Here is a 13,445-nt window from a genome sequence, read left to right on the forward strand (position 1 = left end):
GTCACACCCAGAGCTCCCCTCACGTCTTCTCCTCTAGTCACACCCAGAGCTGCCCCTCACGTCTTCTCCTCTAGTCACACCCAGGGCTCCCCTCACGTCTTCTCCTCTAGTCACACCCAGAGCTCCCCTCACGTCTTCTCCTCTAGTCACACCCAGAGCTCCCCTCACGTCTTCTCCTCTAGTCACACCCAGAGCTCCCCTCACGTCTTCTCCTCTAGTCACACCCAGAGCTGCCCTCACGTCTTCTCCTCTAGTCACACCCAGAGCTCCCCTCACGTCTTATCCTTCTCCTCTAGTCGCACCCAGAGCTCCCCTCAAGTCTCATCCTTCTCCTCTAGTCACACCCAGAGCTGCCCCTCAAGTCTTCTCCTCTAGTCACACCCAGAGCTGCCCCTCACGTCTTATCCTCTAGTCACACCCAGAGCTCCCCTCACGTCTCATCCTTCTCCTCTAGTCACACCCAGAGCTCCCCTCACGTCTCATCCTTCTCCTCTAGTCACACCCAGAGCTCCCCTCACGTCTCATCCTTCTCCTCTAGTCACACCCAGAGCTCCCCTCACGTCTCATCCTTCTCCTCTAGTCACACCCAGAGCTCCCCTCACGTCTCATCCTTCTCCTCTAGTCACACCCAGAGCTCCCCTCACGTCTCATCCTTCTCCTCTAGTCACACCCAGAGCTCCCCTCACGTCTCATCCTTCTCCTCTAGTCACACCCACAGCTGCCCCTCACGTCTTATCCTTCTCCTCTAGTCACACCCACAGCTGCCCCTCACGTCTTATCCTCTAGTCACACCCAGAGCTCCCCTCACGTCTTCTCCTCTAGTCACACCCAGAGCTCCCCTCACGTCTTCTCCTCTAGTCACACCCAGAGCTCCCCTCACGTCTTCTCCTCTAGTCACACCCAGAGCTCCCCTCACGTCTTCTCCTCTAGTCACACCCAGAGCTCCCCTCACGTCTTCTCCTCTAGTCACACCCAGAGCTCCCCTCACGTCTTATCCTCTAGTCACACCCAGAGCTGCCCCTCACGTCTTATCCTCTAGTCACACCCAGAGCTCCCCTCACGTCTTATCCTTCTCCTCTAGTCACACCCAGAGCTCCCCTCACGTCTCATCCTTCTCCTCTAGTCACACCCAGAGCTGCCCTCACGTCTCATCCTTCTCCTCTAGTCACACCCAGAGCTGCCCCTCACGTCTTATCCTCTAGTCACACCCAGAGCTCCCCTCACGTCTCATCCTTCTCCTCTAGTCACACCCAGAGCTGCCCCTCACGTCTTATCCTCTAGTCACACCCAGAGCTCCCCTCACGTCTCATCCTTCTCCTCTAGTCACACCCAGAGCTGCCCCTCACGTCTTCTCCTCTTTGCTCCTCCCACAGCCTGACTCGGAGATCGGCACGGCCGGCATCAAGCTGGAGTTGTACTTTGAGGAGTTGATTGCCAACATTTACCGAGAAATGAAATTCCCCAAATTGGCCTTTGAGTTTGGGGCGGGGGAGGAGGAGCCCCCGGAGGATTTCGTCACACCACGTAAAAAGCGCTTTAAAGGGGACGAGCGCATATTTTTCAAATGACCCTCCTGTAGTTTGTAGCGAGTGCCGTGTACATAAGATGTTAGCTGTTCAATAAAACTATTTTTGGAAATGGCTGTGAGCCTGCGACTCGTAACCCGGGAAGGGGGAGGGGCAACAGGAGCAAGCTCCACCCCCTCGCAGGCCTGGAGGCGGAGCTACAACTGATGCTACACCCTGGATACTGCAGATCATCACAGGTTTGTGTAAGGTGAAGCTCAGCGCAAAGACTGATGTCAGGAGGAGAGCGGCCGAACACCCCCAACATGATAACTTACTGCCACTGCGGTCACACATAGAAGTATATCCCAGAGCTGCACTCAGTGTTCTACTGGTGCCATCACTATGTACATACATGACAGGATCAGTACAGGATAAGTAATGTCATGTATGTACACAGTGACTGCACCAGCAGCAGAATAGTGAGTGCAGCTCTGGGGTATAATACAGGATGTAACTCAGGATCAGTACAGGATAAGTAATGTCATGTATGTACACAGTGACTGCACCAGCAGCAGGATAGTGAGTACAGCTCTGGAGTATAATACAGGATGTAACTCAGGATCAGTACAGGATAAGTAATGTCATGTATGTACACAGTGACTGCACCAGCAGCAGAATAGTGAGTGCAGCTCTGGAGTATAATACAGGATGTAACTCAGGATCAGTACAGGATAAGTAATGTCATGTATGTACACAGTGACTGCACCAGCAGCAGAATAGTGAGTGCAGCTCTGGGGTATAATACAGGATGTAACTCAGGGTCAGTACAGGATAAGTAATGTCATGTATGTACACAGTGACTGCACCAGCAGCAGAATAGTGAGTGCAGCTCTGGGGTATAATACAGGATGTAACTCAGGATCAGTACAGGATAAGTAATGTCATGTATGTACACAGTGACTGCACCAGCAGCAGAATAGTGAGTGCAGCTCTGGAGGATGATGCTGTGTTAGAGCCACCCCTCTCTCCTGCAGCGGCTTCTTTTTGTCTCTGCTCACACTACGCCAGGAATTTATAATGTTTGAGAGATTTCTGTTGTTACTATGTTAATTTCTGAACAATTCCGCAGTCTGTTACTTTTCCTATAATCTGTCTGGGGCCACACACGGCAGGGGGCCCTCTGCAGCTCCAGAGAATATCTATGACATCCCAGTGTGTGGTGACCCCAGGCTCCTCAATCACAGGAGAAGCTATTCTATGGTGAGAAGACCGGGACATGCTGGGAGTTGTAGTCAAAATGATTTTTTTAAGGTTTTTATTTTAATTTTAGTTGGGTGCGCATCCAGTGGAGTTGACTCTGCAGCGGCAAGTCTCCGGTTTCTCACTGTCACTTCACCTGCTGTAAAGGAAAGAAAGAGAAAGCTAGTGTGGGCGGGGTTACCCAGAAATCATAGTGGCCTCTATAGACGCCTCCAACATATTGGCTACTTGTGATCACCACTAGGGGGAGGAGCTCCCCCTAGTGGTGGTGTATAATGTGTATGTAGTGATCTCCCTCTAGTGGTGGTGTATAATGTGTATGTAGTGATCTCCTCCTAGTGGTGGTGTATAATGTGTATGTAGTGATCTCCCCCTAGTGGTGGTGTATAATGTGTATGTAGTGATCTCCCCCTAGTGGTGGTGTATAATGTGTATGTAGTGATCTCCCCCTAGTGGTGGTGTATAATGTGTATGTAGTGATCTCCTCCTAGTGGTGGTGTATAATGTGTATGTAGTGATCTCCCCCTAGTGGTGGTGTATAATCTGTATGTAGTGATCTCCCCCTAGTGGTGGTGTATAATCTGTATGTAGTGATCTCCCCCTAGTGGTGGTGTATAATCTGTATGTAGTGATCTCCCCCTAGTGGTGGTGTATAATGTGTATGTAGTGATCTCCTCCTAGTGGTGGTGTATAATGTGTATGTAGTGATCTCCCTCTAGTGGTGGTGTATAATGTGTATGTAGTGATCTCCCCCTAGTGGTGGTGTATAATGTGTATGTAGTGATCTCCTCCTAGTGGTGGTGTATAATGTGTATGTAGTGATCTCCTCCTAGTGGTGGTGTATAATGTGTATGTAGTGATCTCCTCCTAGTGGTGGTGTATAATGTGTATGTAGTGATCTCCCCCTAGTGGTGGTGTATAATGTGTATGTAGTGATCTCTCCCTAGTGGTGGTGTATAATGTGTATGTAGTGATCTCCCCCTAGTGGTGGTGTATAATCTGTATGTAGTGATCTCCTCCTAGTGGTGGTGTATAATGTGTATGTAGTGATCTCCTCCTAGTGGTGGTGTATAATGTGTATGTAGTGATCTCCTCCTAGTGGTGGTGTATAATGTGTATGTAGTGATCTCCCCCTAGTGGTGGTGTATAATGTGTATGTAGGGATCTCCTCCTAGTGGTGGTGTATAATGTGTATGTAGTGATCTCCTCCTAGTGGTGGTGTATAATCTGTATGTAGTGATCTCCTCCTAGTGGTGGTGTATAATCTGTATGTAGGGATCTCCTCCTAGTGGTGGTGTATAATGTGTATGTAGTGAGCTCCCCCTAGTGGTGGTGTATAATGTGTATGTAGTGATCTCCTAGTGGTGGTGTATAATCTGTATGTAGTGATGTCCCCCTAGTGGTGATGTATAATGTGTATGTAGTGAGCTCCCCCTAGTGGTGGTGTATAATATGTATGTAGTGATCTCCTCCTAGTGGTGGTGTATAATGTGTATGTAGTGATCTCCCCCTAGTGGTGGTGTATAATGTGTATGTAGTGATCTCCCCCTAGTGGTGGTGTATAATCTGTATGTAGTGATCTCCCCTTAGTGGAGGTGTATAATCTGTATGTAGTGATCTCCCCCTCGTGTCGGTGTATAATGTGTATGTAGTGAGCTCCCCCTAGTGGTGGTGTATGTAGTGAGCTCCCCCTAGTGGTGGTGTATAATGTGTATGTAGTGATCTCCCCCTAGTGGTGGTGTATAATGTGTATGTAGTGATCTCCCCCTAGTGGTGGTGTATAATGTGTATGTAGTGATCTCCCCCTAGTGGTGGTGTATAATGTGTATGTAGTGAGCTCCCCCTAGTGGTGGTGTATAATGTGTATGTAGTGAGCTCCCCCTAGTGGTGGTGTATGTGTATGTAGTGATCTCCCCCTAGTGGTGGTGTATAATGTGTATGTAGTGATCTCCCGCTAGTGGTGGTGTATAATATGTATGTAGTGATCTCCTCCTAGTGGTGGTGTATAATGTGTATGTAGTGATCTCCCCCTAGTGGTGGTGTATAATGTGTATGTAGTGATCTCCCCCTAGTGGTGGTGTATAATCTGTATGTAGTGAGCTCCCCCTAGTGGTGGTGTATAATCTGTATGTAGTGACCTCCCCCTAGTGGTGGTGTATAATGTGTATGTAGTGACCTCCCCCTAGTGGTGGTGTATAATGTGTATGTAGTGAGCTCCCCCTAGTGGTGGTGTTTAATGTGTATGTAGTGACCTCCCCCTAGTGGTGGTGTATAATGTGTATGTAGTGATCTCCCCCTAGTGGTGGTGTATAATGTGTATGTAGTGATCTCCCCCTAGTGGTGGTGTATAATGTGTATGTAGTGAGCTCCCCCTAGTGGTGGTGTATAATCTGTATGTAGTGATCTCCCCCTAGTGGTGGTGTATAATGTGTATGTAGTGATCTCCCCTTAGTGGAGGTGTATAATCTGTATGTAGTGATCTCCCCCTCGTGTCGGTGTATAATGTGTATGTAGTGAGCTCCCCCTAGTGGTGGTGTATGTAGTGAGCTCCCCCTAGTGGTGGTGTATAATGTGTATGTAGTGATCTCCCCCTAGTGGTGGTGTATAATGTGTATGTAGTGATCTCCCCCTAGTGGTGGTGTATAATCTGTATGTAGTGAGCTCCCCCTAGTGGTGGTGTATAATGTGTATGTAGTGAGCTCCCCCTAGTGGTGGTGTATGTGTATGTAGTGATCTCCCCCTAGTGGTGGTGTATAATGTGTATGTAGTGATCTCCTCCTAGTGGTGGTGTATAATGTGTATGTAGTGATCTCCCCCTAGTGGTGGTGTATGTGTATGTAGTGATCCCCCCCTAGTGGTGGTGTATAATCTGTATGTAGTGATCTCCCGCTAGTGGTGGTGTATAATATGTATGTAGTGATCTCCTCCTAGTGGTGGTGTATAATGTGTATGTAGTGATCTCCCCCTAGTGGTGGTGTATAATCTGTATGTAGTGATCTCCTCCTAGTGGTGGTGTATAATGTGTATGTAGTGATCTCCCCCTAGTGGTGGTGTATAATGTGTATGTAGTGATCTCCTCCTAGTGGTGGTGTATAATGTGTATGTAGTGATCTCCTCCTAGTGGTGGTGTATAATCTGTATGTAGTGATCTCCTCCTAGTGGTGGTGTATAATGTGTATGTAGTGATCTCCTCCTAGTGGTGGTGTATAATCTGTATGTAGTGATCTCCTCCTAGTGGTGGTGTATAATGTGTATGTAGTGATCTCCTCCTAGTGGTGGTGTATAATGTGTATGTAGTGATCTCCTCCTAGTGGTGGTGTATAATGTGTATGTAGTGATCTCCCCCTAGTGGTGGTGTATAATGTGTATGTAGTGATCTCCCCCTAGTGGTGGTGTATAATGTGTATGTAGTGATCTCCCCCTAGTGGTGGTGTATAATGTGTATGTAGTGATCTCCCCCTAGTGGTGGTGTATAATGTGTATGTAGTGATCTCCCCCTAGTGGTGGTGTATAATTTGTATGTAGTGAGCTCCCCCTAGTGGTGGTGTTTAATGTGTATGTAGTGATCTCCCCCTAGTGGTGGTGTATGTGTATGTAGTGATCTCCCCCTAGTGGTGGTGTATAATGTGTATGTAGTGATCTCCTCCTAGTGGTGATGTATAATGTGTATGCAGTGATCTCCTCCTAGTGGTGGTGTATAATGTGTATGCAGTGATCTCCCCCTAGTGGTGGTGTATAATGTGTATGTAGTGATCTCCTCCTAGTGGTGGTGTATAATGTGTATGTAGTGAGCTCCCCCTAGTGGTGGTGTATAATGTGTATGTAGTGATCTCCTCCTAGTGGTGGTGTATAATGTGTATGTAGTGATCTCCCCCTAGTGGTGGTGTATAATGTGTATGTAGTGAGCTCCCCCTAGTGGTGGTGTATAATGTGTATGTAGTGATCTCCCCCTAGTGGTGGTGTATAATGTGTATGTAGTGATCTCCCCCTAGTGGTGGTGTATAATCTGTATATAGTGATCTCCTACTGGTGGTGTATAATGTGTATGTAGTGAGCTCCCCCTAGTGGTGGTGTATAATGTGTATGTAGTGATCTCCCCCTAGTGGTGGTGTATAATGTGTATATAGTGATCTCCCCCTAGTGGTGGTGTATAATCTGTATGTAGTGATCTCCCCCTACTGGTGGTGTATAATCTGTATGTAGTGATCTCCCCCTAGTGGTGGTGTATAATCTGTATGTAGTGATCTCCCCCTAGTGGTGGTGTATAATCTGTATGTAGTGATCTCCCCCTAGTGGTGGTGTATAATCTGTATGTAGTGATCTCCCCCTAGTGGTGGTGTATAATCTGTATGTAGTGATCTCCCCCTAGTGGTGGTGTATAATGTGTATGTAGTGATCTCCCCTTAGTGGAGGTGTATAATCTGTATGTAGTGATCTCCCCCTAGTGGTGGTGTATAATCTGTATGTAGTGATCTCCCCCTAGTGGTGGTGTATAATCTGTATGTAGTGATCTCCCCCTAGTGGTGGTGTATAATGTGTATGTAGTGATCTCCCCTTAGTGGAGGTGTATAATCTGTATGTAGTGATCTCCCCCTCGTGTCGGTGTATAATGTGTATGTAGTGAGCTCCCCCTAGTGGTGGTGTATGTAGTGACCTCCCCCTAGTGGTGGTGTATAATGTGTATGTAGTGATCTCCCCCTAGTGGTGGTGTATAATGTGTATGTAGGGATCTCCCCCTAGTGGTGGTGTATAATGTGTATGTAGTGAGCTCCTCCTAGTGGTGGTGTATAATGTGTATGTAGTGAGCTCCCCCTAGTGGTGGTGTATGTGTATGTAGTGATCTCCCCCTAGTGGTGGTGTATAATGTGTATGTAGTGATCTCCCCCTAGTGGTGGTGTATAATGTGTATGTAGTGATCCCCCCCTAGTGGTGGTGTATAATCTGTATGTAGTGATCTCCCGCTAGTGGTGGTGTATAATATGTATGTAGTGATCTCCTCCTAGTGGTGGTGTATAATGTGTATGTAGTGATCTCTCCCTAGTGGTGGTGTATAATCTGTATGTAGTGATCTCCTCCTAGTGGTGGTGTATAATGTGTATGTAGTGATCTCCCCCTAGTGGTGGTGTATAATGTGTATGTAGTGATCTCCCCCTAGTGGTGGTGTATAATGTGTATGTAGTGATCTCCTCCTAGTGGTGGTGTATAATGTGTATGTAGTGATCTCCTCCTAGTGGTGGTGTATAATCTGTATGTAGTGATCTCCTCCTAGTGGTGGTGTATAATCTGTATGTAGTGATCTCCCCCTAGTGGTGGTGTATAATGTGTATGTAGTGATCTCCTCCTAGTGGTGGTGTATAATGTGTATGTAGTGATCTCCCCCTAGTGGTGGTGTATAATGTGTATGTAGTGATCTCCCCCTAGTGGTGGTGTATAATGTGTATGTAGTGATCTCCTCCTAGTGGTGATGTATAATGTGTATGCAGTGATCTCCTCCTAGTGGTGGTGTATAATGTGTATGTAGTGATCTCCCCCTAGTGGTGGTGTATAATGTGTATGTAGTGATCTCCTCCTAGTGGTGGTGTATAATGTGTATGTAGTGATCTCCTCCTAGTGGTGGTGTATAATGTGTATGTAGTGATCTCCTCCTAGTGGTGGTGTATAATGTGTATGTAGTGATCTCCCCCTAGTGGTGGTGTATAATGTGTATGTAGTGATCTCCTCCTAGTGGTGGTGTATAATGTGTATGTAGTGATCACCCCCTAGTGGTGGTGTATAATGTGTATGTAGTGATCTCCCCCTAGTGGTGGTGTATAATGTGTATGTAGTGATCTCCCCCTAGTGGTGGTATATAATCTGTATGTAGTGATCTCCTCCTAGTGGTGGTGTATAATCTGTATGTAGTGATCTCCTCCTAGTGGTGGTGTATAATGTGTATGTAGTGATCTCCCCCTAGTGGTGGTGTATAATGTGTATGTAGTGATCTCCCCCTAGTGGTGGTGTATAATGTGTATGTAGTGATCTCCCCCTAGTGGTGGTGTTTAATGTGTATGTAGTGATCTCCCCCTAGTGGTGGTGTATGTGTATGTAGTGATCTCTCCCTAGTGGTGGTGTATAATGTGTATGTAGTGATCTCCCCCTAGTGGTGGTGTATAATGTGTATGTAGTGATCTCCCCCTAGTGGTGGTGTATAATGTGTATGTAGTGATCTCCCCCTAGTGGTGGTGTATAATGTGTATGTAGTGATCTCCCCCTAGTGGTGGTGTTTAATGTGTATGTAGTGATCTCTCCCTAGTGGTGGTGTATAATGTGTATGTAGTGATCTCTCCCTAGTGGTGGTGTATAATGTGTATGTAGTGATCTCCCCCTAGTGGTGGTGTATAATGTGTATGTAGTGATCTCCTCCTAGTGGTGATGTATAATGTGTATGCAGTGATCTCCCCCTAGTGGTGGTGTATAATGTGTAGGTAGTGATCTCCCCCTAGTGGTGGTGTATAATGTGTATGTAGTGATCTCCCCCTAGTGGTGATGTATAATGTGTATGTAGTGATCTCCCCCTAGTGGTGGTGTATAATCTGTATGTAGTGATCTCCTCCTAGTGGTGGTGTATAATGTGTATGTAGTGAGGTCCCCCTAGTGGTGGTGTTTAATGTGTATGTAGTGATCTCCCCCTAGTGGTGGTGTTTAATGTGTATGTAGTGATCTCCTCCTAGTGGTGGTGTATGTGTATGTAGTGATCTCCCCCTAGTGGTGGTGTATAATGTGTATGTAGTGATCTCCCCCTAGTGGTGGTGTATGTGTATGTAGTGATCTCCCCCTAGTGGTGGTGTATAATGTGTATGCAGTGATCTCCTCCTAGTGGTGATGTATAATGTGTATGCAGTGATCTCCTCCTAGTGGTGGTGTATAATGTGTATGTAGTGATCTCCCCCTAGTGGTGGTGTATAATGTGTATGTAGTGATCTCCTCCTAGTGGTGGTGTATAATGTGTATGTAGTGATCTCCTCCTAGTGGTGGTGTATAATGTGTATGTAGTGATCTCCCCCTAGTGGTGGTGTATAATGTGTATGTAGTGATCTCCTCCTAGTGGTGGTGTATAATGTGTATGTAGTGATCACCCCCTAGTGGTGGTGTATAATGTGTATGTAGTGATCTCCCCCTAGTGGTGGTGTATAATGTGTATGTAGTGATCTCCCCCTAGTGGTGGTATATAATCTGTATGTAGTGATCTCCTCCTAGTGGTGGTGTATAATCTGTATGTAGTGATCTCCCCCTAGTGGTGGTGTATAATGTGTATGTAGTGATCTCCTCCTAGTGGTGGTGTATAATGTGTATGTAGTGATCTCCCCCTAGTGGTGGTGTATAATGTGTATGTAGTGATCTCCTCCTAGTGGTGGTGTATAATGTGTATGTAGTGATCTCCTCCTAGTGGTGGTGTATAATGTGTATGTAGTGATCTCCCCCTAGTGGTGGTGTATAATGTGTATGTAGTGATCTCCTCCTAGTGGTGGTGTATAATCTGTATGTAGTGATCTCCCCCTAGTGGTGGTGTATAATCTGTATGTAGTGATCTCCTCCTAGTGGTGGTGTATAATGTGTATGTAGTGAGCTCCCCCTAGTGGTGGTGTATAATCTGTATGTAGTGATCTCCTCCTAGTGGTGGTGTATAATGTGTATGTAGTGAGCTCCCCCTAGTGGTGGTGTATAATGTGTATGTAGTGATCTCCTCCTAGTGGTGGTGTATAATGTGTATGTAGTGATCTCCTCCTAGTGGTGGTGTATAATGTGTATGTAGTGATCTCCCCCTAGTGGTGGTGTATAATGTGTATGTAGTGATCTCCTCCTAGTGGTGGTGTATAATGTGTATGTAGTGATCTCCTCCTATTGGTGGTGTATAATGTGTATGTAGTGATCTCCTCCTAGTGGTGGTGTATAATGTGTATGTAGTGATCTCCCCCTAGTGGTGGTGTATAATGTGTATGTAGTGATCTCCTCCTAGTGGTGGTGTATAATGTGTATGTAGTGATCTCCCCCTAGTGGTGGTGTATAATGTGTATGTAGTGATCTCCTCCTAGTGGTGGTGTATAATGTGTATGTAGTGATCTCCCCCTAGTGGTGGTGTATAATGTGTATGTAGTGATCTCCCCCTAGTGGTGGTGTATAATGTGTATGTAGTGATCTCCTCCTAGTGGTGGTGTATAATGTGTATGTAGTGATCTCCTCCTAGTGGTGGTGTATAATCTGTATGTAGTGATCTCCCCCTAGTGGTGGTGTATAATCTGTATGTAGTGATCTCCTCCTAGTGGTGGTGTATAATGTGTATGTAGTGAGCTCCCCCTAGTGGTGGTGTATAATCTGTATGTAGTGATCTCCTCCTAGTGGTGGTGTATAATGTGTATGTAGTGATCTCCTCCTAGTGGTGGTGTATAATGTGTATGTAGTGATCTCCCCCTAGTGGTGGTGTATAATGTGTATGTAGTGATCTCCTCCTAGTGGTGGTGTATAATGTGTATGTAGTGATCTCCCCCTAGTGGTGGTGTATAATGTGTATGTAGTGATCTCCCCCTAGTGGTGGTGTATAATGTGTATGTAGTGATCTCCCCCTAGTGGTGGTGTATAATGTGTATGTAGTGATCTCCCCCTAGTGGTGGTGTTTAATGTGTATGTAGTGATCTCTCCCTAGTGGTGGTGTATAATGTGTATGTAGTGATCTCTCCCTAGTGGTGGTGTATAATGTGTATGTAGTGATCTCCCCCTAGTGGTGGTGTATAATGTGTATGTAGTGATCTCCTCCTAGTGGTGATGTATAATGTGTATGCAGTGATCTCCCCCTAGTGGTGGTGTATAATGTGTATGTAGTGATCTCCCCCTAGTGGTGGTGTATAATGTGTATGTAGTGATCTCCCCCTAGTGGTGATGTATAATGTGTATGTAGTGATCTCCCCCTAGTGGTGGTGTATAATCTGTATGTAGTGATCTCCTCCTAGTGGTGGTGTATAATGTGTATGTAGTGAGGTCCCCCTAGTGGTGGTGTTTAATGTGTATGTAGTGATCTCCCCCTAGTGGTGGTGTTTAATGTGTATGTAGTGATCTCCTCCTAGTGGTGGTGTATGTGTATGTAGTGATCTCCCCCTAGTGGTGGTGTATAATGTGTATGTAGTGATCTCCCCCTAGTGGTGGTGTATGTGTATGTAGTGATCTCCCCCTAGTGGTGGTGTATAATGTGTATGCAGTGATCTCCTCCTAGTGGTGATGTATAATGTGTATGCAGTGATCTCCTCCTAGTGGTGGTGTATAATGTGTATGTAGTGATCTCCCCCTAGTGGTGGTGTATAATGTGTATGTAGTGATCTCCTCCTAGTGGTGGTGTATAATGTGTATGTAGTGATCTCCTCCTAGTGGTGGTGTATAATGTGTATGTAGTGATCTCCCCCTAGTGGTGGTGTATAATGTGTATGTAGTGATCTCCTCCTAGTGGTGGTGTATAATGTGTATGTAGTGATCACCCCCTAGTGGTGGTGTATAATGTGTATGTAGTGATCTCCCCCTAGTGGTGGTGTATAATGTGTATGTAGTGATCTCCCCCTAGTGGTGGTATATAATCTGTATGTAGTGATCTCCTCCTAGTGGTGGTGTATAATCTGTATGTAGTGATCTCCCCCTAGTGGTGGTGTATAATGTGTATGTAGTGATCTCCTCCTAGTGGTGGTGTATAATGTGTATGTAGTGATCTCCCCCTAGTGGTGGTGTATAATGTGTATGTAGTGATCTCCTCCTAGTGGTGGTGTATAATGTGTATGTAGTGATCTCCTCCTAGTGGTGGTGTATAATGTGTATGTAGTGATCTCCCCCTAGTGGTGGTGTATAATGTGTATGTAGTGATCTCCTCCTAGTGGTGGTGTATAATCTGTATGTAGTGATCTCCCCCTAGTGGTGGTGTATAATCTGTATGTAGTGATCTCCTCCTAGTGGTGGTGTATAATGTGTATGTAGTGAGCTCCCCCTAGTGGTGGTGTATAATCTGTATGTAGTGATCTCCTCCTAGTGGTGGTGTATAATGTGTATGTAGTGAGCTCCCCCTAGTGGTGGTGTATAATGTGTATGTAGTGATCTCCTCCTAGTGGTGGTGTATAATGTGTATGTAGTGATCTCCTCCTAGTGGTGGTGTATAATGTGTATGTAGTGATCTCCCCCTAGTGGTGGTGTATAATGTGTATGTAGTGATCTCCTCCTAGTGGTGGTGTATAATGTGTATGTAGTGATCTCCTCCTATTGGTGGTGTATAATGTGTATGTAGTGATCTCCTCCTAGTGGTGGTGTATAATGTGTATGTAGTGATCTCCCCCTAGTGGTGGTGTATAATGTGTATGTAGTGATCTCCTCCTAGTGGTGGTGTATAATGTGTATGTAGTGATCTCCCCCTAGTGGTGGTGTATAATGTGTATGTAGTGATCTCCTCCTAGTGGTGGTGTATAATGTGTATGTAGTGATCTCCCCCTAGTGGTGGTGTATAATGTGTATGTAGTGATCTCCCCCTAGTGGTGGTGTATAATGTGTATGTAGTGATCTCCTCCTAGTGGTGGTGTATAATGTGTATGTAGTGATCTCCTCCTAGTGGTGGTGTATAATCTGTATGTAGTGATCTCCCCCTAGTGGTGGTGTATAATCTGTATGTAGTGA

At 45.9% G+C, this 13,445-nt stretch overlaps 2 protein-coding genes across 7 annotated transcripts in view; one reads left to right on the forward strand and one right to left on the reverse strand.

Annotated features, from left to right (window-relative positions):
* TRIM24 (tripartite motif containing 24) overlaps positions 1 to 1,638 on the forward strand; it is a 38,029-nt gene extending 36,391 nt beyond the window's left edge. For all 5 annotated transcript variants that reach the window (XM_072144826.1, XM_072144830.1, XM_072144831.1 and 2 more), the window contains one exon: positions 1,374 to 1,638. In XM_072144826.1, coding sequence (XP_072000927.1) covers positions 1,374 to 1,568 — 195 coding nt within the window. In that variant the 3' untranslated portion in view covers positions 1,569 to 1,638. The remainder of the gene's footprint in view (positions 1 to 1,373) is intronic.
* A 1,197-nt stretch (positions 1,639 to 2,835) lies between these two features.
* The window catches only part of SVOPL (SVOP like), a 43,429-nt gene continuing 32,819 nt past the window's right edge, over positions 2,836 to 13,445 (reverse strand). For both annotated transcript variants that reach the window (XM_072150538.1, XM_072150537.1), the window contains one exon: positions 2,836 to 2,907. In XM_072150538.1, coding sequence (XP_072006639.1) covers positions 2,896 to 2,907 — 12 coding nt within the window. In that variant the 3' untranslated portion in view covers positions 2,836 to 2,895. The remainder of the gene's footprint in view (positions 2,908 to 13,445) is intronic.

This window comes from Engystomops pustulosus, chromosome 4, assembly GCF_040894005.1.
Source record: "Engystomops pustulosus chromosome 4, aEngPut4.maternal, whole genome shotgun sequence".
NCBI lineage: Eukaryota > Metazoa > Chordata > Amphibia > Anura > Leptodactylidae > Engystomops > Engystomops pustulosus.